We start from the raw sequence: 25,703 nt of genomic DNA, 5'->3' as shown, positions 1-25,703 counted from the left end.
TTACTGGTGTACTCTGTTCTGGGGGGGAGAGTTACTGGTGTACTCTGTTCTGGGGGAAAGTTACTGGTGTTCTCTGTTATGGGGGGGAGAGTTACTGGTGTACTCTGTTCTGGGGGGGAGAGTTACTGGTGTACTCTGTTCTGGGGGGAAAGTTACTGGTGTACTCTGTTATGGGGGGAGTTACTGTTGTACTATGTTCTGGGGGGAGAGTTACTGGTGTACTCTGTTCTGGGGGAGAGTTACTGGTGTACTCTGTTCTGGGGGGGAGAGTTACTGGTGTAGTCTGTTCTGGGGGGGAGAGTTACTGGAGTACTCTGTTCTGGGGGGAGAGTTTACTGGTGTCCTCTGTTCTGGGGGACTGTTACTGTGTCCTGTTCTGGGGGGAGAGTTACTGGTGTACTCTGTTCTGGGGGAGAGTTACTGGTGTAATCTGTTCTGGCAGGGGAGTTACTGGTGTACTCTGTTATGGGGGGAGTTACTGGTGTACTCTGTTCTGGGGGAGAGTTACTGGCGTACTCTGTTCTGGGGGGAGAGTTACTGGTGTACTCTGTTCTGGGGGGAGAGTTACCGGTGTACTCTGTTCTGGGGGGAGAGTTACCGGTGTACTCTGTTCTGGGGGGAGAGTTACTGGTGTAGTCTGTTCTGGGGGGAGAATTTACTGGTGTCCTCTGTTCTGGGGGACTGTTACTGTGTCCTGTTCTGGGGGAGAGTTACTGGTGTAATCTGTTCTGGCAGGGGAGTTACTGGTGTACTCTGTTCTGGGGGAGAGTTACTGGTGTACTCTGTTCTGGGGGGAGAGTTACTGGTGTACTCTGTTCTGGGGGAGAGTTACTGGTGTAATCTGTTCTGGCAGGGGAGTTACTGGTGTACTCTGTTCTGGGGGAGAGTTACTGGTGTACTCTGTTCTGGGGGAGAGTTACTGGTGTAATCTGTTCTGGCAGGGGAGTTACTGGTGTAATCTGTTCTGGGGGGAGAGTTACTGGTGTAGTCTGTTCTGGGGGGAGAGTTTACTGGTGTCCTCTGTTCTGGGGGACTGTTACTGTGTCCTGTTCTGGGGGACTGTTACTGGTGTCCTGTTCTGGGGGGAGAGTTACTGGTGTACTCCTGTTCTGGGGGAGAGTTACTGGTGTAATCTGTTCTGGCAGGGGAGTTACTGGTGTACTCTGTTATGGGGGGAGTTACTGTTGTGCTATGTTCTGGGGGGAGAGTTACTGGTGTACTCTGTTCTGGGGGAGAGTTACTGGTGTACTCTGTTCTGGGGGGAGAGTTACTGGTGTACTCTGTTCTGGGGGAGAGTTACTGGTGTACTCTGTTCTGGGGGGAGAGTTACTGGTGTACTCTGTTCTGGGAGGGAGAGTTACTGGTGTACTCTGTTCTGGGGGGGAGAGTTACTGGTGTACTCTGTTCTGGGGGAAAGTTACTGGTGTTCTCTGTTATGGGGGGGAGAGTTACTGGTGTACTCTGTTCTGGGGGGGAGAGTTACTGGTGTACTCTGTTCTGGGGGGAAAGTTACTGGTGTACTCTGTTATGGGGGGAGTTACTGTTGTACTATGTTCTGGGGGGAGAGTTACTGGTGTACTCTGTTCTGGGGGAGAGTTACTGGTGTACTCTGTTCTGGGGGGGAGAGTTACTGGTGTAGTCTGTTCTGGGGGGGAGAGTTACTGGAGTACTCTGTTCTGGGGGGAGAGTTTACTGGTGTCCTCTGTTCTGGGGGACTGTTACTGTGTCCTGTTCTGGGGGGAGAGTTACTGGTGTACTCTGTTCTGGGGGAGAGTTACTGGTGTAATCTGTTCTGGCAGGGGAGTTACTGGTGTACTCTGTTATGGGGGGAGTTACTGGTGTACTCTGTTCTGGGGGAGAGTTACTGGCGTACTCTGTTCTGGGGGGAGAGTTACTGGTGTACTCTGTTCTGGGGGGAGAGTTACCGGTGTACTCTGTTCTGGGGGGAGAGTTACCGGTGTACTCTGTTCTGGGGGGAGAGTTACTGGTGTAGTCTGTTCTGGGGGGAGAATTTACTGGTGTCCTCTGTTCTGGGGGACTGTTACTGTGTCCTGTTCTGGGGGAGAGTTACTGGTGTAATCTGTTCTGGCAGGGGAGTTACTGGTGTACTCTGTTCTGGGGGAGAGTTACTGGTGTACTCTGTTCTGGGGGGAGAGTTACTGGTGTACTCTGTTCTGGGGGAGAGTTACTGGTGTAATCTGTTCTGGCAGGGGAGTTACTGGTGTACTCTGTTCTGGGGGAGAGTTACTGGTGTACTCTGTTCTGGGGGAGAGTTACTGGTGTAATCTGTTCTGGCAGGGGAGTTACTGGTGTACTCTGTTCTGGGGGAGAGTTACTGGTGTACTCTGTTCTGGGGGGAGAGTTACTGGTGTACTCTGTTCTGGGGGAGAGTTACTGGTGTACTCTGTTCTGGGGGGAGAGTTACTGGTGTACTCTGTTCTGGGGGAGAGTTACTGGTGTAATCTGTTCTGGCAGGGGAGTTACTGGTGTACTCTGTTATGGGGGGAGTTACTGTTGTGCTATGTTCTGGGGGGAGAGTTACTGGTGTACTCTGTTCTGGGGGAGAGTTACTGGTGTACTCTGTTCTGGGGTGGAGAGTTACTGGTGTACTCTGTTCTGGGGGAGAGTTACTGGTGTACTCTGTTCTGGGGGGAGAGTTACTGGTGTACTCTGTTCTGGGGGGAGAATTTACTGGTGTCCTCTGTTCTGGGGGACTGTTACTGTGTCCTGTTCTGGGGGAGAGTTACTGGTGTAATCTGTTCTGGCAGGGGAGTTACTGGTGTACTCTGTTCTGGGGGAGAGTTACTGGTGTACTCTGTTCTGGGGGGAGAGTTACTGGTGTACTCTGTTCTGGGGGAGAGTTACTGGTGTAATCTGTTCTGGCAGGGGAGTTACTGGTGTACTCTGTTCTGGGGGAGAGTTACTGGTGTACTCTGTTCTGGGGGAGAGTTACTGGTGTAATCTGTTCTGGCAGGGGAGTTACTGGTGTAATCTGTTCTGGGGGGAGAGTTACTGGTGTAGTCTGTTCTGGGGGGAGAGTTTACTGGTGTCCTCTGTTCTGGGGGACTGTTACTGTGTCCTGTTCTGGGGGACTGTTACTGGTGTCCTGTTCTGGGGGGAGAGTTACTGGTGTACTCCTGTTCTGGGGGAGAGTTACTGGTGTAATCTGTTCTGGCAGGGGAGTTACTGGTGTACTCTGTTATGGGGGGAGTTACTGTTGTGCTATGTTCTGGGGGGAGAGTTACTGGTGTACTCTGTTCTGGGGGAGAGTTACTGGTGTACTCTGTTCTGGGGGGAGAGTTACTGGTGTACTCTGTTCTGGGGGAGAGTTACTGGTGTACTCTGTTCTGGGGGGAGAGTTACTGGTGTACTCTGTTCTGGGAGGGAGAGTTACTGGTGTACTCTGTTCTGGGGGGGAGAGTTACTGGTGTACTCTGTTCTGGGGGAAAGTTACTGGTGTTCTCTGTTATGGGGGGGAGAGTTACTGGTGTACTCTGTTCTGGGGGGGAGAGTTACTGGTGTACTCTGTTCTGGGGGAGAGTTACTGGTATACTCTGTTCTGGGGGACTGTTACTGGTGTCCTGTTCTGGGGGGAGAGTTACTGGTGTAATCTGTTCTGGCAGGGGAGTTACTGGTGTACTCTGTTCTGGGGGGAGAGTTACTGGTGTACTCTGTTCTGGGAGGGAGAGTTACTGGTGTACTATGTTCTGGGGGGAGAGTTACTGGTGTAATCTGTTCTGGGGGGAGAGTTACTGGTGTAGTCTGTTCTGGGGGGAGAGTTTACTGGTGTCCTCTGTTCTGGGGGACTGTTACTGTGTCCTGTTCTGGGGGACTGTTACTGGTGTCCTGTTCTGGGGGGAGAGTTACTGGTGTAATCTGTTCTGGCAGGGGAGTTACTGGTGTACTCTGTTCTGGGGGAGAGTTACTGGTGTACTCTGTTCTGGGGGGCAGAGTTACTGGTGTACTCTGTTCTGGGGGGCAGAGTTACTGGTGTACTCTGTTCTGGGGGGAAGAGTTACTGGTGTACTCTGTTCTGGGGGGAGAGTTACTGGTGTAATCTGTTCTGGGGGGAGAGTTACTGGTGTACTCTGTTCTGGGGGGGAGAGTTACTGGTGTACTCTGTTCTGGGGGGCAGAGTTACTGGTGTACTCTGGGGGGGGAGTTACTGGTGTACTCTGTTCTGGGGGGGAGAGTTACTGGTGTACTCTGTTCTGGGGGAGAGTTACTGGTATACTCTGTTCTGGGGGACTGTTACTGGTGTCCTGTTCTGGGGGGAGAGTTACTGGTGTAATCTGTTCTGGCAGGGGAGTTACTGGTGTACTCTGTTCTGGGGGGAGAGTTACTGGTGTACTCTGTTCTGGGAGGGAGAGTTACCGGTGTACTCTGTTCTGGGGGGAGAGTTACCGGTGTACTCTGTTCTGGGGGAGAGTTACCTGTGTACTCTGTTCTGGGGGGGAGAGTTTACTGGTGTCCTCTGTTCTGGGGGACTGTTACTGTGTCCTGTTCTGGGGGGAGAGTTACTGGTGTACTCTGTTCTGGGGGGAGTGTTACTGGTGTACTCTGTTCTGGGGGGGAGAGTTACTAGTGTACTCTGTTCTGGGGGGAGACTTACCGGTGTACTCTGTTCTGGGGGAGAGTTACCGGTGTACTCTGTTCTGGGGGAGAGTTACCGGTGTACTCTGTTCTGGGGGAGAGTTACCGGTGTACTCTGTTCTGGGGGAGAGTTACTAGTGTACTCTTCAAGGGGGAGAGTTACTGGTGTACTCTGTTCTAGGGAGAGAGTTACTGGTGTACTCTGTTCTGGGGGAGAGTTACTGGTGTACTCTGTTCTGGGGGGCAGAGTTACTGGTGTACTCTGTTCTGGGGGGAAGAGTTACTGGTGTACTATGTTCTGGGGGGAGAGTTACTGGTGTAATCTGTTCTGGGGGGAGAGTTACTGGTGTACTCTGTTCTAGGGAGAGAGTTACTGGTGTACTCTGTTCTGGGGGAGAGTTACTGGTGTACTCTGTTCTGGGGGGCAGAGTTACTGGTGTACTCTGTTCTGGGGGGAAGAGTTACTGGTGTACTATGTTCTGGGGGGAGAGTTACTGGTGTAATCTGTTCTGGGGGGAGAGTTACTGGTGTAGTCTGTTCTGGGGGGAGAGTTTACTGGTGTCCTCTGTTCTGGGGGACTGTTACTGTGTCCTGTTCTGGGGGACTGTTACTGGTGTCCTGTTCTGGGGGGAGAGTTACTGGTGTACTCCTGTTCTGGGGGAGAGTTACTGGTGTAATCTGTTCTGGCAGGGGAGTTACTGGTGTACTCTGTTATGGGGGGAGTTACTGTTGTGCTATGTTCTGGGGGGAGAGTTACTGGTGTACTCTGTTCTGGGGGAGAGTTACTGGTGTACTCTGTTCTGGGGGGAGAGTTACTGGTGTACTCTGTTCTGGGGGAGAGTTACTGGTGTACTCTGTTCTGGGGGGAGAGTTACTGGTGTACTCTGTTCTGGGAGGGAGAGTTACTGGTGTACTCTGTTCTGGGGGGGAGAGTTACTGGTGTACTCTGTTCTGGGGGAAAGTTACTGGTGTTCTCTGTTATGGGGGGGAGAGTTACTGGTGTACTCTGTTCTGGGGGGGAGAGTTACTGGTGTACTCTGTTCTGGGGGGAAAGTTACTGGTGTACTCTGTTATGGGGGGAGTTACTGTTGTACTATGTTCTGGGGGGAGAGTTACTGGTGTACTCTGTTCTGGGGGAGAGTTACTGGTGTACTCTGTTCTGGGGGGGAGAGTTACTGGTGTAGTCTGTTCTGGGGGGGAGAGTTACTGGAGTACTCTGTTCTGGGGGGAGAGTTTACTGGTGTCCTCTGTTCTGGGGGACTGTTACTGTGTCCTGTTCTGGGGGGAGAGTTACTGGTGTACTCTGTTCTGGGGGAGAGTTACTGGTGTAATCTGTTCTGGCAGGGGAGTTACTGGTGTACTCTGTTATGGGGGGAGTTACTGGTGTACTCTGTTCTGGGGGAGAGTTACTGGCGTACTCTGTTCTGGGGGGAGAGTTACTGGTGTACTCTGTTCTGGGGGGAGAGTTACCGGTGTACTCTGTTCTGGGGGGAGAGTTACCGGTGTACTCTGTTCTGGGGGGAGAGTTACTGGTGTAGTCTGTTCTGGGGGGAGAATTTACTGGTGTCCTCTGTTCTGGGGGACTGTTACTGTGTCCTGTTCTGGGGGAGAGTTACTGGTGTAATCTGTTCTGGCAGGGGAGTTACTGGTGTACTCTGTTCTGGGGGAGAGTTACTGGTGTACTCTGTTCTGGGGGGAGAGTTACTGGTGTACTCTGTTCTGGGGGAGAGTTACTGGTGTAATCTGTTCTGGCAGGGGAGTTACTGGTGTACTCTGTTCTGGGGGAGAGTTACTGGTGTACTCTGTTCTGGGGGAGAGTTACTGGTGTAATCTGTTCTGGCAGGGGAGTTACTGGTGTAATCTGTTCTGGGGGGAGAGTTACTGGTGTAGTCTGTTCTGGGGGGAGAGTTTACTGGTGTCCTCTGTTCTGGGGGACTGTTACTGTGTCCTGTTCTGGGGGACTGTTACTGGTGTCCTGTTCTGGGGGGAGAGTTACTGGTGTACTCCTGTTCTGGGGGAGAGTTACTGGTGTAATCTGTTCTGGCAGGGGAGTTACTGGTGTACTCTGTTATGGGGGGAGTTACTGTTGTGCTATGTTCTGGGGGGAGAGTTACTGGTGTACTCTGTTCTGGGGGAGAGTTACTGGTGTACTCTGTTCTGGGGGGAGAGTTACTGGTGTACTCTGTTCTGGGGGAGAGTTACTGGTGTACTCTGTTCTGGGGGGAGAGTTACTGGTGTACTCTGTTCTGGGAGGGAGAGTTACTGGTGTACTCTGTTCTGGGGGGGAGAGTTACTGGTGTACTCTGTTCTGGGGGAAAGTTACTGGTGTTCTCTGTTATGGGGGGGAGAGTTACTGGTGTACTCTGTTCTGGGGGGGAGAGTTACTGGTGTACTCTGTTCTGGGGGGAAAGTTACTGGTGTACTCTGTTATGGGGGGAGTTACTGTTGTACTATGTTCTGGGGGGAGAGTTACTGGTGTACTCTGTTCTGGGGGAGAGTTACTGGTGTACTCTGTTCTGGGGGGGAGAGTTACTGGTGTAGTCTGTTCTGGGGGGGAGAGTTACTGGAGTACTCTGTTCTGGGGGGAGAGTTTACTGGTGTCCTCTGTTCTGGGGGACTGTTACTGTGTCCTGTTCTGGGGGGAGAGTTACTGGTGTACTCTGTTCTGGGGGAGAGTTACTGGTGTAATCTGTTCTGGCAGGGGAGTTACTGGTGTACTCTGTTATGGGGGGAGTTACTGGTGTACTCTGTTCTGGGGGAGAGTTACTGGCGTACTCTGTTCTGGGGGGAGAGTTACTGGTGTACTCTGTTCTGGGGGGAGAGTTACCGGTGTACTCTGTTCTGGGGGGAGAGTTACTGGTGTAGTCTGTTCTGGGGGGAGAATTTACTGGTGTCCTCTGTTCTGGGGGACTGTTACTGTGTCCTGTTCTGGGGGAGAGTTACTGGTGTAATCTGTTCTGGCAGGGGAGTTACTGGTGTACTCTGTTCTGGGGGAGAGTTACTGGTGTACTCTGTTCTGGGGGGAGAGTTACTGGTGTACTCTGTTCTGGGGGAGAGTTACTGGTGTAATCTGTTCTGGCAGGGGAGTTACTGGTGTACTCTGTTCTGGGGGAGAGTTACTGGTGTACTCTGTTCTGGGGGAGAGTTACTGGTGTAATCTGTTCTGGCAGGGGAGTTACTGGTGTACTCTGTTCTGGGGGAGAGTTACTGGTGTACTCTGTTCTGGGGGGAGAGTTACTGGTGTACTCTGTTCTGGGGGAGAGTTACTGGTGTACTCTGTTCTGGGGGGAGAGTTACTGGTGTACTCTGTTCTGGGGGAGAGTTACTGGTGTAATCTGTTCTGGCAGGGGAGTTACTGGTGTACTCTGTTATGGGGGGAGTTACTGTTGTGCTATGTTCTGGGGGGAGAGTTACTGGTGTACTCTGTTCTGGGGGAGAGTTACTGGTGTACTCTGTTCTGGGGTGGAGAGTTACTGGTGTACTCTGTTCTGGGGGAGAGTTACTGGTGTACTCTGTTCTGGGGGGAGAGTTACTGGTGTAGTCTGTTCTGGGGGGAGAATTTACTGGTGTCCTCTGTTCTGGGGGACTGTTACTGTGTCCTGTTCTGGGGGAGAGTTACTGGTGTAATCTGTTCTGGCAGGGGAGTTACTGGTGTACTCTGTTCTGGGGGAGAGTTACTGGTGTACTCTGTTCTGGGGGGAGAGTTACTGGTGTACTCTGTTCTGGGGGAGAGTTACTGGTGTAATCTGTTCTGGCAGGGGAGTTACTGGTGTACTCTGTTCTGGGGGAGAGTTACTGGTGTACTCTGTTCTGGGGGAGAGTTACTGGTGTAATCTGTTCTGGCAGGGGAGTTACTGGTGTAATCTGTTCTGGGGGGAGAGTTACTGGTGTAGTCTGTTCTGGGGGGAGAGTTTACTGGTGTCCTCTGTTCTGGGGGACTGTTACTGTGTCCTGTTCTGGGGGACTGTTACTGGTGTCCTGTTCTGGGGGGAGAGTTACTGGTGTACTCCTGTTCTGGGGGAGAGTTACTGGTGTAATCTGTTCTGGCAGGGGAGTTACTGGTGTACTCTGTTATGGGGGGAGTTACTGTTGTGCTATGTTCTGGGGGGAGAGTTACTGGTGTACTCTGTTCTGGGGGAGAGTTACTGGTGTACTCTGTTCTGGGGGGAGAGTTACTGGTGTACTCTGTTCTGGGGGAGAGTTACTGGTGTACTCTGTTCTGGGGGGAGAGTTACTGGTGTACTCTGTTCTGGGAGGGAGAGTTACTGGTGTACTCTGTTCTGGGGGGGAGAGTTACTGGTGTACTCTGTTCTGGGGGAAAGTTACTGGTGTTCTCTGTTATGGGGGGGAGAGTTACTGGTGTACTCTGTTCTGGGGGGGAGAGTTACTGGTGTACTCTGTTCTGGGGGGAAAGTTACTGGTGTACTCTGTTATGGGGGGAGTTACTGTTGTACTATGTTCTGGGGGGAGAGTTACTGGTGTACTCTGTTCTGGGGGAGAGTTACTGGTGTACTCTGTTCTGGGGGGGAGAGTTACTGGTGTAGTCTGTTCTGGGGGGGAGAGTTACTGGAGTACTCTGTTCTGGGGGGAGAGTTTACTGGTGTCCTCTGTTCTGGGGGACTGTTACTGTGTCCTGTTCTGGGGGGAGAGTTACTGGTGTACTCTGTTCTGGGGGAGAGTTACTGGTGTAATCTGTTCTGGCAGGGGAGTTACTGGTGTACTCTGTTATGGGGGGAGTTACTGGTGTACTCTGTTCTGGGGGAGAGTTACTGGCGTACTCTGTTCTGGGGGGAGAGTTACTGGTGTACTCTGTTCTGGGGGGAGAGTTACCGGTGTACTCTGTTCTGGGGGGAGAGTTACCGGTGTACTCTGTTCTGGGGGGAGAGTTACTGGTGTAGTCTGTTCTGGGGGGAGAATTTACTGGTGTCCTCTGTTCTGGGGGGACTGTTACTGTGTCCTGTTCTGGGGGAGAGTTACTGGTGTAATCTGTTCTGGCAGGGGAGTTACTGGTGTACTCTGTTCTGGGGGAGAGTTACTGGTGTACTCTGTTCTGGGGGGAGAGTTACTGGTGTACTCTGTTCTGGGGGAGAGTTACTGGTGTAATCTGTTCTGGCAGGGGAGTTACTGGTGTACTCTGTTCTGGGGGAGAGTTACTGGTGTACTCTGTTCTGGGGGAGAGTTACTGGTGTAATCTGTTCTGGCAGGGGAGTTACTGGTGTACTCTGTTCTGGGGGAGAGTTACTGGTGTACTCTGTTCTGGGGGGAGAGTTACTGGTGTACTCTGTTCTGGGGGAGAGTTACTGGTGTACTCTGTTCTGGGGGAGAGTTACTGGTGTACTCTGTTCTGGGGGAGAGTTACTGGTGTACTCTGTTCTGGGGTGGAGAGTTACTGGTGTACTCTGTTCTGGGGGAGAGTTACTGGTGTACTCTGTTCTGGGGGGAGAGTTACTGGTGTACTCTGTTCTGGGGGAGAGTTACTGGTGTAGTCTGTTCTGGGGGGAGAGTTACTGGTGTACTCTGTTCTGGGGGGAGAGTTACTGGTGTACTCTGTTCTGGGGGAGAGTTACTGGTGTACTCTGTTCTGGCAGGGGAGTTACTGGTGTACTCTGTTCTGGGGGAGAGTTACTGGTGTACTCTGTTCTGGGGGGAGAGTTACTGGTGTACTCTGTTCTGGGGGAGAGTTACTGGTGTACTCTGTTCTGGGGGGAGAGTTACTGGTGTACTCTGTTCTGGGGGAGAGTTACTGGTGTACTCTGTTCTGGCAGGGGAGTTACTGGTGTACTCTGTTCTGGGGGAGAGTTACTGGTGTACTCTGTTCTGGGGGAGAGTTACTGCTATACTCTGTTCTGGGGGGAGAAAGGGGGTGTTGCTCAGAGTGGGATGTAGAGAGGTTGGGTGATCAATGGGGTAGGGGTGGTGACCTTGACAGGGGGTGGAACCAGGAGTGTTTAATTGGTGGGTGTCGCAGGAAGCTGTGAGCCTCCTGATGATGTAATTTTGCCTCAGACTCTATTCCAGGGGCGGTGTGACAAGACGCTGACGATGACCGGCCGCGGACGGGGCCGCGGTCAAATGACCTTCAGTGTCGAGGTAGTGGGCATCAGCAAGGGGGAGATGCTGCCCCCACCCACCCTGCAGCCCCCACCACTGTACCCAGTGAGTGCCCAGAGGACTGATCCCTCTTCCCCATCACCTTACTCCCTCCTCACCCCCTTCCCCCTCATCTCTCTCCCCATTTGCCCCTTATCCCCCTCATCCCCCTCCACTTCCCCTTCCCCTCTCCCTCCCACCCCCCTCCTCCCTCACCATCCCCACTGCTCATCCAGCTCCCCCACCCATCATCTTACTCCTCCCCATATCCCCTTCCCCTCTCCCTCCTCCTCCCCACCCCCCTCCCTCCTCCCTACCCCCTCTCCCTCCTCCACCTCACCCCCTTTCCATCTCCTGCCCAACCCCTCTCTCTTCTTCCCTCCACTCCCTTCCCCATCTCCTCCTCCCCCTCTCCCCCTCACTCCTGCCCTCTCCTCCTTCCCCCTCTCCCCCTCACTCCTGCCCTCTCCTCTTTCCCCCTCTTCCCCTTCTCCTTCTTCCCTCCCCGCTCCCTCTCTTTCTCTCCTCCACCTCTCCCTCTTTCCATCTCTTCCCCTTTCACATCTCTCTCCCTTCACCAACTCCCTTTTTCCACCCCATCACCTCCAGCTTCCAATCTCCCCTGCCCTTCCACCCCTCAATCCCCCCTCCATCTGCCTCTATCCCTCCACCTCCCCTCTCTCTCTCCCCACGCCCTCCTCACCGCTGCCTCTCCCCCCACCCCACCTGCAAGCCCAGCCCATTGCTGGCCATCTGTATAATGTTCCGTCTGGCTCAGTCCCTAGAGTTCAAGGCGGTGCCCCTGCAGACGGGCGAGGAGGCAGAGTACATGCTGGCGCTGAAGCAGGAGCTGCGGGGAGCGATGAAGAACTTGCCCTATTATGTCAAACCGGCCGCGCCGAAGAAAGGTACCCAACTGTTCTGTGTCTGCTCTCCGTTGGGCACTGAGTCCATTTGACGTTACGGTCATCTTGGAAAACATCTTAAGGATGGAGTGGTGAATGTTTTTTGAGAATGTGTGTCCAATTTAGTGATAAACTTCTAAAAAATTCTCACGCACCATGGAAATTTTGAGCAGAGAAAATTGGGGGCCCTCTGTTGATCAGGGTCGACCATGGATGCTGCATCCCAGCTGTCGTACACGAGCGAGGGCAGTACGATACAGAGAGCGAGCTGTTGCCCGTGTAGCAAGCTCCCCCATCCACACAGCTGATGAGTCTAAAAGAACGTCAGGGACCGATACAGTTTGGCACCAGCAGCATCACAAAGGTTGCCATTCAGTGTTGAACTCAGTGTAGGGTTGCCTCAGGAACTCCAGCTTTGGATATTACCTCGGGGTTTATTCCCGAAGCCTTTCCCGTGACTGGGTATAGCCACCAGGCAGCAGAGAGTTTGCCTCCTGGATGAGCTGCCACCCATAGCTGACGAGCCCAATCTGCTCGAAGCGACTGGTTTTAAGGCACCAGTAACCTGCCTTTGCCTGTTCTCCTGTCAGTAGAAACATTTCCTCTGGGCTTGGTAGCCAAGCCACACACGAAGGTCAGGAGGTGGCCAGAGGCTTTTTGTGACACACACCATTGGGGGCATTTAATAGGTAGTGGGAGTTTATCCCCACCCCTCCCCCCAGCTATGACAAATTTAAGGAGCCATTAGCAGTAATTATGGACATTTTTTAAGGGGAAAGGATGAGTCCTGTTGCTTATTCACATGTATTCATTGTTTTACTATTCATGTTTATATTTTTCTGTCAATTATTTCTTTATTTTCGTGCAAGCAAATAAATCTCAAGGCGCAGTATATGGTAATATACACAGTATTTACTACATAATAAATTTTACTTTGAAGTATAACAGTGATAAACTGAAATAAATGAATCACTTTAGAAAAACTTCAATAGAATTCATATTAATCTTTTAAAAAGCCAATTGAAAAGTAACACAATTTAGAAACGTCTCACTGATAAACCTAGATAACATAACATAGTTATTATGTTTACCTGAAAAATGTTTCATAAAGACACTAAATTATGTGTTATATTTACTGTTATTTTCACTGTCACTCACAAATGACAGAAGGAAAAAGAATAGAGCACAGCTAACACCAACTGGCCAAACGTTTGCTGTGCAAATAGTAACAGTGCACAGAATCTGAGAGCTGTCATGGGCTCTTGTAAACACCCAGCTGGTGCCAAGCGTGTGTGAGACATTTGGTGAAAACATCTCACTGCCCTTGGCTTGTGAAGAGTCATCTGCTGCTTCATTCTGCATTGAAGATAATCACTACTTATCTTTTTATTATGGGTGGGGTTTAGGGAATCGAGGGGGCGGCACTGGATACCGTGTGCCACTTTCTATACCACATGCCATGGGCTCGCCACCCCCTGTACAGGCCGTGGTTTCATACCATGGAATGTTCTGCTAATGAGGGGAACGTTCTGACTGGAAGCAACCACATCCAGACTACAAGAAAGCCCTGGTAAAACCCATCCGGAGTAGCTCAGTTGATAAGCACTTGTAGGAGGTGCCTCTGCTCATGTGGCACAACCTGTTGTGTGTGCCCATCTGCGTGGGTTTGGGCAGGCGGGTAACGAAGATCGCTGCCTTTTCCTGGGGATTAAAACAGCAGTACGTCCTAATCTTATCTAAGCCCCTGGTGATGTTAAATACCCCTCAGTTTTAGTTCTCTTTCTCCAGCTGACTGAACTCCTATTCGGAAGCTGTGGTTTTATACAATAGCTTAACTGTGCCAGCGTGAGAACCATTCAGATCTTTCTTACCCTGCTCAGATTTGAGAGGAAATTCGTCTCTTTATCCAATTCCCTCAAAATTCCAAAACTTGATCAAAAGAAATCAGTTTTAAAAAAAAACCAATGTTTAATTTACATTTGCTGGCCACTTTATGAAGTAGAGCTGTGAAACCCCGGTGTACTCTTTGAGTTGCTGCCAGCTTGAACCAGTCTGGCCATTCTCCCTTGGACCTCTCTCATTAACAAGGTGTTTTCACCCACAGAACTGCCACTCATTGGATGTTTTTTGCATCATTCTCTGTAACCGTTAGAGCAGGGGTTCCAACCTTTTTTATGCCATGGACCAATACAAGGGGTCCGTGGACCCCTGCTCTACAGACTGTTGTGTGTGAAAATCCCAGGAGTTCAGCAGTTTCTGAGATACTCAAACCACCCCCCGTCTGGCACCAACAATCATTCCACAGTCAAAGTCAAGTAAATCCCCCTCCTCTCATTCTGATGTTTGGTCTGAACAACCGAACTTCTTGGCCACGCCTGCATGGTTTTATGCTTTGAGATGCTGCCACATGAGTGCTGAGTGGATTAAACGAGCAGCTGTACCTAATAAAGTGACCACTGAGTGTATATTCACTTAGATTGGTAGCCTGTCCCCAATTTCAGATTTAACCGCAAGGCCAGTTTCTTCCAGCAGGGAGATGGGGCTTCTCGATCGGGCCGTGTCACCAAACTCCCAAACTTCTGACAGGCCCCTCCCTGCGTGCATCCTGTTGTGACCAGAGTAACCATGGTAAAAAGCACAAAGTCCCCAGTGCAGAGTCCCCTCTCAGTGGTCATGGATCAAGCCTCATGTTTCCTTTTGCCCCCACTCACCCACTGTGCTGTTTCAACAGATATCGAGCGTTACTCTGACAAATACCAGTCGTCCGGCCCAACAGACAACACCATGAGTGGAACCCAGGTACGTGAGCAGCCTTTCTCGTCCTGTCTCACCCCGTAGTTAAATGGTCTGCGGCTCTGGGTGTGTTACCCAAGCATCAGGGTGACTGAGTCAAAATTCACCTCCTCTGAAGGGAAATGTTCCCAACACTTGCTACCATCCCTCTCTCAATGCAGGCCGACTCCATCAAGCACCTTCTCTGTATGGAGTCTTCCCAATTAATGGAGTGTTCTGCATATTCCCAGAGACATATATATATATGTCTCTCTCTCTCTCTCTCTCTCTCTCTCTCTCTCTCTCTCTCTCTTTCTGTCTGTCTGCCTGTCTCTCTCTCTCTCTCTCTCTCTCTCTCTCTCTCTCTCCTCTCTCTCTCTCTCTCTCTTTCTGTCTGTCTGCCTGTCCTCTCTCTCTCTCTCTCTCTCTCTCTCTCTCTCTCTCTCTCTCTCTCTCTCTCTCACACACCACTCCACACTATCTCTTTCTCTCTCTCACACTCTATCTCTCTCTCTCACACACACACACTCACACTCTCTATCTCTCTCTCTCACACACACACACTCACACTCTATCTCTTTCTCTCTCACACACACACACACACACACACACACACACACGCACACACATACACGCCACCCACGCCCCCACCTCTCACTCCAGGCCAGGCCCTTTCTGGTCTTAAATCACTTTTGTGATTTAAAGACACAAGACCCTCAGAGATCTGACAGAGAGGGTGAGGAGAGGATGTTTTCTCTACGGGGTGGATTTAGAAGCAGATCACTGTTTTAAAACACAGGGCTCACTCCTTTCAAATGGAGAAGAGGAGGTGTTGCAATTGGTTTGTCATTGTCACAGTGAAAAGCTTGTCTTGCATACACACAGTGCACTGAGGTAGAACAGGGTAAAAACAGTAACAGAATCCCGAATAGATTGTTACTGTTCAGGCAGATGTATAAGGTGCAGGGGCCCAAGATGAGGTGGATCCATCTTATTCTAGTAGGGGACCATTCAGCAATCTGATAACAGTGGGTAGAATCTGTCCCTGAGCTGCAGCTTCTGCCTGAAGGGAGAGGGGAGAAGAGGGAATGTTTGGGGTGGGTGGGGTGAGGAGAGGTTGCTGCAGGACAGTGCCTCTGGTGCAGAGGGGCAGACAGATTCAGGAAATGTGAACTCAACTCCATGGAATCTGGCAAAGTTTTCTGGGTCCCAGACCATGCAGAACAGAGAGACCCAGAGGCAACAGTGTTAATTTGTTATTGTCACACACACAGTGAAAAGCTTGCCTTGCATACTGTTCATACATCAGATCATTACACAGTGCATTAGGTAGAACAGGGTAAAACAATAACAGAATGCAGAATAAAGTGTAACAGTTACTGAGAAAGCACAGTGTAGCCAGACAGTAAGGTGCAAGATGATAACGAGGAAGATGATAGGTTTTATCGTGGTTTTATAGCAGTCAAGTAGCTGTTTGTGAGGAATTCTCTTCCTCAGTGGGTGGTGTAAACAGTCTTTAGTATTTTTAAGGCAGAGGGTGGTCAATTCTTGATCATCATGGAAGTTTGAGGAAAGGTGCTGTTGAGGCTCTGGTCAGATAGGCTGGGATTTTATAGAATGGGGAGCAGGACTGGAGGGGCTGAATGTCCTCTCTGCTCAAACTGTGGGACCTCACCTGTCTACCAGGCTCCTGTGTTAGAATCAGACAAGCTTGCAGCTGGACACCTCCTGTCAGGCTCCCACTGAACCCCAGTAGAGTATAGAACATACAGGAGCCCACAGTGTGTGCTGATCTTTTACAAGCTCAATCTAACTCTACCTCTGCCCTCCCACATAGATCTCTAATTACGTAACCCATGTGCCTATCTGGGAGTCTCTTAAGTGTCTCTCATGACCCTCTACCACCACTCCGGCAGAGAGTTCCACACACCCACCGCTCTCTGTGTGACAGGAAATCTCACTCGACATCCCTCCAATCACATGAATCATGTCCGCCCTGGGGAAAGTCTCTATCCACTCGCCTCATCTCATCCTCCTCCTCCCTGAAGAGGAAACCACCCTACCTTCATAAGATGTGCTGGTAAATCTCCTCTGGGCCTTCTCTAAAGCCTTCCTCTGTCATTTCAGACTGGCGCCGGTTACCACGGGAACTGAAGATCCGGATACGGAAGCCGATGAAGGACAGTGAGTGTGGAGGAGTTGGGGAGGCTGGGATACGAGTAGGCAGCCCAGCAGCAGGGTCCGTGAGGACTAACCAGCAGATCTGAGAACCACCAGGACCCCTGCCATCTCCAAACCACCCGTCAATCACCAGGACCCTGGCCATTCCCTGCCTTCTGTCCATCACCAGAGCCTCCCCCCCCACAGTCCCAGTACTATCTGTTCATCACCAGAGCCCCTCTCAGTCCCAGAACTAACTGTCCATCACCAGAGCCCCCCCCACCACAGTCCCAGTACTATCTGTTCATCACCAGAGCCCCTCTCAGTCCCAGAACTAACTGTCCATCACCAGAGCCCCCCCAACACAGTCCCAGTACTATCTGTTCATCACCAGAGCCCCTCTCAGTCCCAGAACTAACTATCCATCACCAGAGCCCCTCTCAGTCCCAGAACTAACTGTCCATCACCAGAGCCCCCCCACCACAGTCCCAGTACTATCTGTTCATCACCAGAGCCCCTCTCAGTCCCAGAACTAACTATCCATCACCAGAGCCCCCCCACCACAGTCCCAGTACTATCTGTTCATCACCAGAGCCCCTCTCAGTCCCAGAACTAACTATCCATCACCAGAGCCCCCCCACCACAGTCCCAGTACTCAGCCCTTCACCAGAGCCCCTCTCAGTCCCGGGGACTATCTGCCCTTCACCGGAGCCCCTCTCAGTCCCGGGGACTATCTGCCCTTCACCAGAGCCCCTCTCAGTCCCGGGGACTATCTGCCCTTCACCGGAGCCCCTCTCAGTCCCGGGGACTATCTGCCCTTCACCGGAGCCCCTCTCAGTCCCGGGGACTATCTGCCCTTCACCAGAGCCCCTCTCAGTCCCGGGGACTATCTGCCCTTCACCAGAGCCCCTCTCAGTCCCGGGGACTATCTGCCCTTCACCAGAGCCCCTCTCAGTCCCGGGGAACATCACCAGAGCCCAGTTGTCCATGCACGAGGGCCCCAACTACCCTTGGCCTGTCGTTCACTAAGATCTCCCTCTCCAAAACAATAAGGACCCACCCTCCCTGGAGACAACCTGTCTGTCTTCTGGGCCCCACCCACTCCCTTGTCAATCACCAGGGCTCCCTTGGACCTCCTGTCTTACCAAAAGCTCACCTCCTGATAGCTTTTGTTAGGGAGTGTGCATGCCAAGTGGGGTGTGTGGGTGGGAGGAGGGTGTCAGTGGGAGGAGGGTGTAAGCCTGTCCCTGCAGCTTACCCTGTACGTACCCACTCTATTTGCTTAACCCATCTGCAGAGATGGCAGTTCCCACTCGGAAGTTGAAAGCCCGGACCAGCGTGGAGAAAGAGGAAATCTTCAAAAAACTGGAGGTAGGGTGGTGGTGGGTGCTTGTGTTGAGTGGGGGGGGGGGGGCTTGTCAGTAGTGTTGGTGAGGGAGGAGGGCAGCATTAGCAGATGGCAGGAGTCAGCCTCTCTAGCTTGATCTTCCATTCGGTAAGATCACATCCGCGTTTCCCCTCTGTGTCGGCTCTCCGTCACCCTCAGTTCCCTGATCATTCGGAAGTCCACCCACCATCGAGGGCATCTTCACGAGACAGTGGCTTAGGAGGGTGGCATCATCACTGAGGATTGTCACCACCTGCAACGTGCCTTCTCATTATTAAAGATCTGACATCCTTCGGGAGATTTTGTTGTTTTTGTGGCAGCAGTATAGTGTAAAACAGTAGAACTGTACAGCACAGGAACAGGCCCTTGTCAATCAAAAACTAATCCCACACAATGTCCATATCCCTCCATCTTCCTCACATCTATGTGCCTATCTAAACATCTCTTAAAAGCCTACAATGTATTTGCCTCTATCACCAAACCAGGCAGCACATTCCGGGCATCCACCTCTCTCTGAGTGAAAAAACCTACCCCTCACATCCCCTTTGAACCTACCCCCTCACCTTCAATGCGTGCCCTCTGGTATTAGACATTTCAGCCCTGGGAGACAGATACTCCCTGTCTCTTCTATCTATGTCTCTTATACTGTAAACTTCTGTCAGATCTCTTCTCAGCCTCCACTGCTCCAGAGAAAACAAGCCAAGTTTGTCCAGCCTCTCATGATAGCACATGCCCTCTAATCCAGACAGCATCCTGGTGAACCTCTTCTGCACCCTCTCCAAAACCTCAACATCCTTCCTATAATCAGAACTGTACGCAATATCCCAGATGTGGCCTAACCAGAGTTTTATAGAGTTGCAATGTAACCTCGACTTTTGAACTCGGTGCCTAGACTAATACAAGCAAGCCTTCTTAACCACCTTATCAATCTGTGTAGCCATTTTCAGGGATCTTGCCGTTAACAATGTACTGTCTCCTTGCATTTGCTCTAGCAAGGTGCAACACCTCACAGTTATCTGGGTTAAACTCCATCTGCCATTTCTCAGCCCATATCTGTAACTGATCTATATCGTGCTGCATTCTTTGCTAGTCTTCTACACTATCCATAGATCTGCCAATCTTGGTATCATCCACAGATCTACTAACCCACCCATCTACATTTTCATCCAGGTCATTTATATACACCACAAACAGCAGAGGTCCCAGCACAGATCCCTGTGAAATTCCACTAATTACAGACCCCCAGCTTGAATAAGTCTCTTCAACCACTATCCTCTGCCTTCTATGCGCGAGCCAGTTCTGAATCCTAACAGCCAATTTGTAACAGGCCCCATGAATCTTAATCTTCTGGATTAGCTTCCATGAAGGACTTTATCAAATGCCATACTAAAATCCATGTAGACAACATCCACTGCCCTATCCTCATCAATCTCTCTTGTCACCTTGTCCAAAAGCTCAGTCAAGTTGGTAAGGCACAAAGCCATGTTGGCTCTCCCTAATAAGGCCATGGGTTTCCAAATGCTCATATGTCTGATCCCAAAGGAGTTTCTCCAGAATTTCCCTACAAATGACGTAAGACTCACCAGTCTATAGTTTCCAGGATTTTCCCTTGTTCCCTTCTTAAATAGAGGTACAACATTAGCCAGTTGCTAGTCCTGTGGTTAGAGAGGACAAGAAGATACTGGTCAAGGACCCAGCAATCTCGTCTCTCAATAACCAGGGGTAAATCCCATCCATCTGAATAGTCATTAGAAGGCCCAACATCGCCTCCTCCTTGACCTCTAAACACCCTAATGTATATACACTCAGCAGTGATCCCCCGGTCCTCCATGTCCTTTTCCGTGGTAAATACTGAAGCAAAGTACTCATTAGGTACCTCCCTCACATCCAAGTAAATGTTCCTGAGTGGTCCTACCCTCTCCCGAGTTATTCTCTTGAATCTGTTCTTGAAACATTGTGTGGGACTTGAGGCTCCTGCACCTCTTCACTGTTTGCAATAATCAGAGAGCATGTCCCAGGTGGTGAGGGTCCTTAATGATTAATGATGTATGACAGCTTCTTGAGGCTCTGCATCTTGAAGATGTCCTCCATGGTGGGGAGGCTTGTGTCCATAATGGAGCTGGTTGATCGTCTGGAGCTGCAGTATTTCCGATTGTGTGCATTGGAACCTCCACACCCGGTGGCGATGCAGTTCGTCAGAATACTCTCCTCTGTACGACCGTAGAAGTTTGCTCTAAAGTCTTCGTAGCCTGAAGACCCGCACTCAATGAGGACCAGCTTCTTCCCCTCCTCTGTCAGATCCACGAACACAATCTCATTTCTCCTTTTCTGGGATTTTATTCATTGATTTATTTGGGGATACCACGTGGAACACCGCCCACCAACCCACCAACGCCCCGAGCTGTAATAGTGTCACACTAACTTGTACGCCACCATTTATTTGTAATTTTATGTCTTTGTCTTGTACAGTTGTCACAAAATGATAAACGTTGCATAGTGTAAACCTGATTCTATCTACCTCCTCTGGAATCCCCCTCTTCCCCCTCACACCCCAGTGATCCAGCCTCCACCATTGTCTGGAGCTGAGAATTCCAGAGATCACTCACTCTCGGTGAGAAGGTCCTTGATTCCCCCCCTCCCCCCACCACCAGAACTATGTCTCCTCTGAAGTCAGGGGTAAGTTTTTTACTCAGAGAGTGGTGAGTGTGTGGAATGGGCTGCCGGCGATGGTGGTGGAGGCGGATACGATAGGGTCTTTTAGGAGACTCCTGGCTAGCTTAGAAAAATAGAGGGCTATGGGTAAGCTTAGTAATTTCTAAGGTGAGGACATGTTCGGCACAGCTTTGTGGGCCGAAGGGCCTGTTTTGTGTTGTAGGTTTTCTATGTTTCTAATCGAGATTCTCTCATTGGTGGAAACTTCACCCCCCCCCCCCCCCAGATTCCTGGATGTTTTAATGAGGAATCCGTTCTCCAAACAGAATATAAATCTAATGAAGGTAGTTGTTTGTGATTAGACGACCCTGTGATCGCTGCTGAATCACAAGTGGAGCTCAGTGTGCTGAGGCTCAGAGACGGTGAAAAGCAGCGTCACAGGCACAGAGGTACAGGCTGTAAAATAAACATCAGTTCTACAGACGCAGATACAATAGAGGAAAAAAGACACAACCTGAGACAAGTCCGCAGTTGTCCGTCGTATCCCATTGCTGAGGTAGTAATTAGTGTCCTGCAGGTTCCTGATGGTTGTCGGAAGGTAGCCGTTCCTGAGTCTGGTAGAGTTTGACTTCAGGTTTATGTAGCTTCTGTACCTCCTGCCCTCTGGGAGCCGAGAGAAGATGGCATGGCTGGGATGGTGGGGTTCTTCGATGATGGACATTGCTTTTTTGAGGCAGTGTCTCCTGTAGTGGTGGGGAGGACTGTGTTCCTGTGCATTGGAACCGCGGCAGTGTAACTCGTCTGGATACTTTCAACGGCGCCCCTGTCGAGTGTGTTCGGTAACAAGCCAAACCTCATTAAGCTTCTAAGAAAGGAAAGACACTGGCTGTCTTCTTCATGATTGCATCTATGTGCTGGGCCCAGGACAGCTCATCCGAGATGTTAATGCCCAGGAATTCAAGCAGCTGACCCACCAATGAATTGGAATTGGCTTATCGTTGTTCAGGGCTGAACTTGGAATTAGAATGAGTTTATTATTGTCACACGTGCTGAGTACAGTGGCATACGGTTCTTTCTAACATACCTTTATTTGTCTAATGTACATCGAAACATACAGTGAGATGTGCTTGCGTCAACAACAACAGTCCAAGGATGCACTGGGACTGTCCACAAGTGTCAACACACTTCTGGTGCCAACAGAGCATGCCCACAGCTCAGTACCTGTACATCTTTGGAATGTCTGTGGGACGAATCACAGGGAGAGCATACAAACTCCCTACAGTGGCAGATCACCGGCTTGGTGAAGCATTACACTAACCACAATCGTACAGTGCACCTCGTTCATACAGATAGGTAAATGTGAACTGGAGACTGTACACATCGACACTGCAGGGAAACGGGGAGAGCAGGGTGCCTCTGTCAAATTGCCCCGTGTTCTAACCTGACAAACTTTCCCCAGACTTTGGAGAAGAAGGAGGAAGCTCACAGCTCTGAGGAGGAGGGGGAGCAGGAGAAGGAGGAAGAAGAGAAAGAAAATGAGGAGGAGTATGACGAGGAGGAATTCGAGGAGGTGAGTGGCTCGTATTGTGTGCTGCGCACCTTTCCCCACACAGCACAGAGGGAGGGGACCTGGCCCTCATCGCTGAAGTGGTTCTTTTGGTCAGAATGATGTTCGTAGCTCACAGAAACTGGCCAAGCAAGTAGATAGAATTGTAAATACAGTAAATGCTCGTCCTCATAGGTCAGGCGTGGAGTTCAAAGATCAGGGAATTGTCTTGCGACTGTTTAATACTTGGAGTATTGTATTGGAATTGTTTACTATTGTGATATGCACTGCGATAGAGTGAAAAGCTTATTCATTTAGATCAAAGTACTGCACAGTGTATTGAGGTAAAATAATAACAAAATGCAGAATCGAGTATAACAGCTACAGAGAAACTGCAGTGCAGGCAGGGTTAGATTGTAAGGTTAAGAGCCCGTCTTGCCATACCAGGTATGTCAGAGGATGTCATGGGTGGTGATAAGGCAGATATTACGGTGGTGTGTAAGAGGATGTTAGATATTATGATGAGCCAAAGTCAGGTTGGAGGAGCAACACCTCATATACCATCTGGGTAGTCTCCAGCCCCTTGGTATGAACATCAAATTCTCCAACTTCAGGTAATTCCCTCCCTCTCTTTTCCCCTATCCCACTTTCACTGTGCCTCCTGTTCCAGCTGCCTATCACCTTTCATGATTCTGCCTTCATCTACTACCCATAGTGCTTTCCCCTTAGATTCCTTCTTCACCTCTCCTGCCTATCCCCTCCCTGCTTCCCCTCCCCCACCCCTTCATCTTTCCTCTGATTGGTTTTTCACCTGGCACCTTCCACCCTCTCCCCACCTTCTTTAAGGGGCCCCTGCCCCTCCCTCTTCAGTCCTGACGAAGGGTCTCAGCCGGAAATGTTGACTGCTCATTTCAACGGATGCTGCCCGACCTGCTGAGTTCATCCAGCTTGTTTGTACGTGTAGATATTACGATGGTGTGTAAGGGTCTGTTGGATATCACGATGGTGTGTAAGGGTCTGTTGGATATTACGGTGGTGTGTGAGGGTCTGTTAGATATTACGGTGGTGTGTGAGGGTCCGTTAGATATTACGGTGGTGTGTGAGGGTCTGTTAGATATTACGGTGGTGTGTGAGGGACCGTTAGATATTACGGTGGTGTGTGAGGGTCTGTTGGATATTACGGTGGTGTGTGAGGGTCTGTTGGATATTACGGTGGTGTGTGAGGGACCGTTGGATATTACGGTGGTGTGTGAGGGTCCGTTGGATATTACGGTGGTGTGTGAGGGTCTGTTGGATATCACGATGGTGTGTAAGGGTCTGTTGGATATTACGGTGGTGTGTGAGGGTCCGTTAGATATTACGGTGGTGTGTGAGGGTCTGTTGGATATTACGGTGGTGTGTGAGGGTCCGTTAGATATTATGGTGGTGTGTGAGGGTCTGTTAGATATTACGGTGGTGTGTGAGGGTCCGTTAGATATTACGGTGGTGTGTGAGGGTCTGTTAGATATTACGGTGGTGTGTGAGGGACCGTTAGATATTACGGTGGTGTGTGAGGGTCTGTAGGATATTACGGTGGTGTGTGAGGGTCTGTTGGATATTACGGTGGTGTGTGAGGGTCTGTTGGATATTACGGTGGTGTGTGAGGGTCTGTTGGATATTACGGTGGTGTGTGAGGGACCGTTGGATATTACGGTGGTGTGTGAGGGTCCGTTGGATATTACGGTGGTGTGTGAGGGTCTGTTGGATATTACGGTGGTGTGTGAGGGTCCGTTAGATATTACGGTGGTGTGTGAGGGTCTGTAGGATATTACGGTGGTGTGTGAGGGTCCGTTGGATATTACGGTGGTGTGTGAGGGTCCGTTAGATATTACGGTGGTGTGTGAGGGTCTGTAGGATATTACGGTGGTGTGTGAGGGCCCGTTGGATATTACGGTGGTGTGTGAGGGTCCGTTGGATATTACGGTGGTGTGTGAGGGTCTGTAGGATATTACGGTGGTGTGTGAGGGTCCGTTAGATATTACGGTGGTGTGTGAGGGTCTGTTGGATATTACGCTGGTGTGTGAGGGTCTGTTGGATATTACGGTGGTGTGTAAGGGCCTCATGAATGTGCATGGAATGTCGATCAGGTGCAGGCAGGAGAGGTTTGAAACAGATGTGTTCCTGTGCTGTGCTGTTCAGGGTTCACAATATCTGCAGGTGACAGTCCTTCAAATGCACAAGTGGAAATGTGGAAAGGGTTTTTTATGTCCTGTGACACTGCGTCGTGCCTGTCCCGATTCTCTTCTCCCCTCCACCCTCAATCTCCCTGCAGCTCCCTGCCAGTTCGAGCTGCCTTCCCCACCCCCTGACGCCCTTGCTCTTTGTCCCCCGCAGGAGACGGACTACGTTATGTCCTACTTTGACAATGGCGAGGAGTTTGGCGGTGACAGTGATGATAACATGGACGAGGCTGTTTACTGAGCGGCCCGGAATGGCAGCTGCTGGCCTCTCCGTGAACTTCCCCTCCCTTCCACACGGAACATTTCCCCAGGAGGATCCACAACACTTTCTCTGCTACAAGTTCATCCAGCCCCAGAATTGCCTCTCCTCTGTGGGTGAGTTATAGAATCTGGGGGTAGTCAGTGGGAAACTCGGTGTCGTACAGGATGTGACAGCAGGCCTGTCGGCCTATCAATCCATCAAGCGCTGACTCACCAGTCGTCCAACTGTTTCTTCTCTTCACTCTCTCCCTCAACTGTGAGCCATCATAGACTGGATGGGCCAACTGGCCACCTTGTTTATAAAGAAACTGGGTCCTGTGGATGCTCGGTGGTAGAGCTGCATCCTCCAGGGACGCGGGATTGATCTGTGCGTGTGTGTGTGGAATGCTAGCTGACGGGATAAGGAGCTGTGCCTATATTATCTCCCTTTTTCAGGCTGTGTGTGTTTACGTGTGGAGATTACAGGTCTCCCTGTGACCACATGGGTTTCGTCCAGGTGCCCCGGGTTCCCTTCCACATCCCAACCACATCGGGGGTCGGTAGGTTAATCGGCCCCTGGTTTGTGGGTGCGGGAGGTGGGTTGAGGGCCGTTTTGGGGAAATTGGGGGTGGGGAGAGAGGCTGATGATGACACAGACACCATGGACGGCAGCGGCTCAGGAACGCAGTTCGAGTGACCTGTCGAGGGCCCAGCTGTGGATGAACAATTGCTGGCCTGGACTCCATCACAAGCAGGAGAGCAGTGGGTTGTGGTTGGGGCTGGGATTTCAGAGGGAGGGACTGATTTGATGTCTGATGTAGACTTTTCAGCATTTGTAATAAAGTGAATTTTTCTGTACATGAAGTTTCTACAAAGTGAGTATTTCAAGGGGGATTGTGTCAAGTGAAATTCATGTACACTGGTGCTCGGGAGGGGGGGGCGGAGTGGGTGTTTTCCAAGCGATCTCTGATTGTTATCTCTCCATCTTCGTGTCATGGAGAGCAACAGCACAAAACAGGCCCTTCAGCCCATCTAGTCCATGTTGAACTACTATTCTCCCTACTCCCATCCACCTTGACCTGGACGATAGTCCTTCATACCCCTCCCAACCATGTATCTATTGAAATTCCCTTAAATAG

The 25,703-nt window shown here is 50.8% G+C and overlaps 1 protein-coding gene across 1 annotated transcript in view; it reads left to right on the top strand.

The window, feature by feature from the left end:
* Positions 1-25,422, top strand: part of LOC140735791 (DNA-directed RNA polymerase III subunit RPC7-like) — a 41,951-nt gene extending 16,529 nt beyond the window's left edge. The window contains 8 exon segments of the mRNA XM_073061271.1: positions 10,600-10,749; positions 11,462-11,591; positions 14,320-14,370; positions 14,373-14,387; positions 16,488-16,544; positions 17,818-17,891; positions 22,019-22,129; positions 24,479-25,422. Of these exon segments, the coding sequence (XP_072917372.1) occupies positions 10,600-10,749; positions 11,462-11,591; positions 14,320-14,370; positions 14,373-14,387; positions 16,488-16,544; positions 17,818-17,891; positions 22,019-22,129; positions 24,479-24,565 (675 nt within the window). The 3' untranslated portion in view covers positions 24,566-25,422.
* The last annotated feature ends 281 nt before the right edge of the window (positions 25,423-25,703 follow it).

The sequence above is a fragment of the Hemitrygon akajei genome, chromosome 11, assembly GCF_048418815.1.
Source record: "Hemitrygon akajei chromosome 11, sHemAka1.3, whole genome shotgun sequence".
In the NCBI taxonomy this organism is placed as follows: domain Eukaryota; kingdom Metazoa; phylum Chordata; class Chondrichthyes; order Myliobatiformes; family Dasyatidae; genus Hemitrygon; species Hemitrygon akajei.
This window is presented reverse-complemented; position numbering and strand designations above follow the sequence as displayed.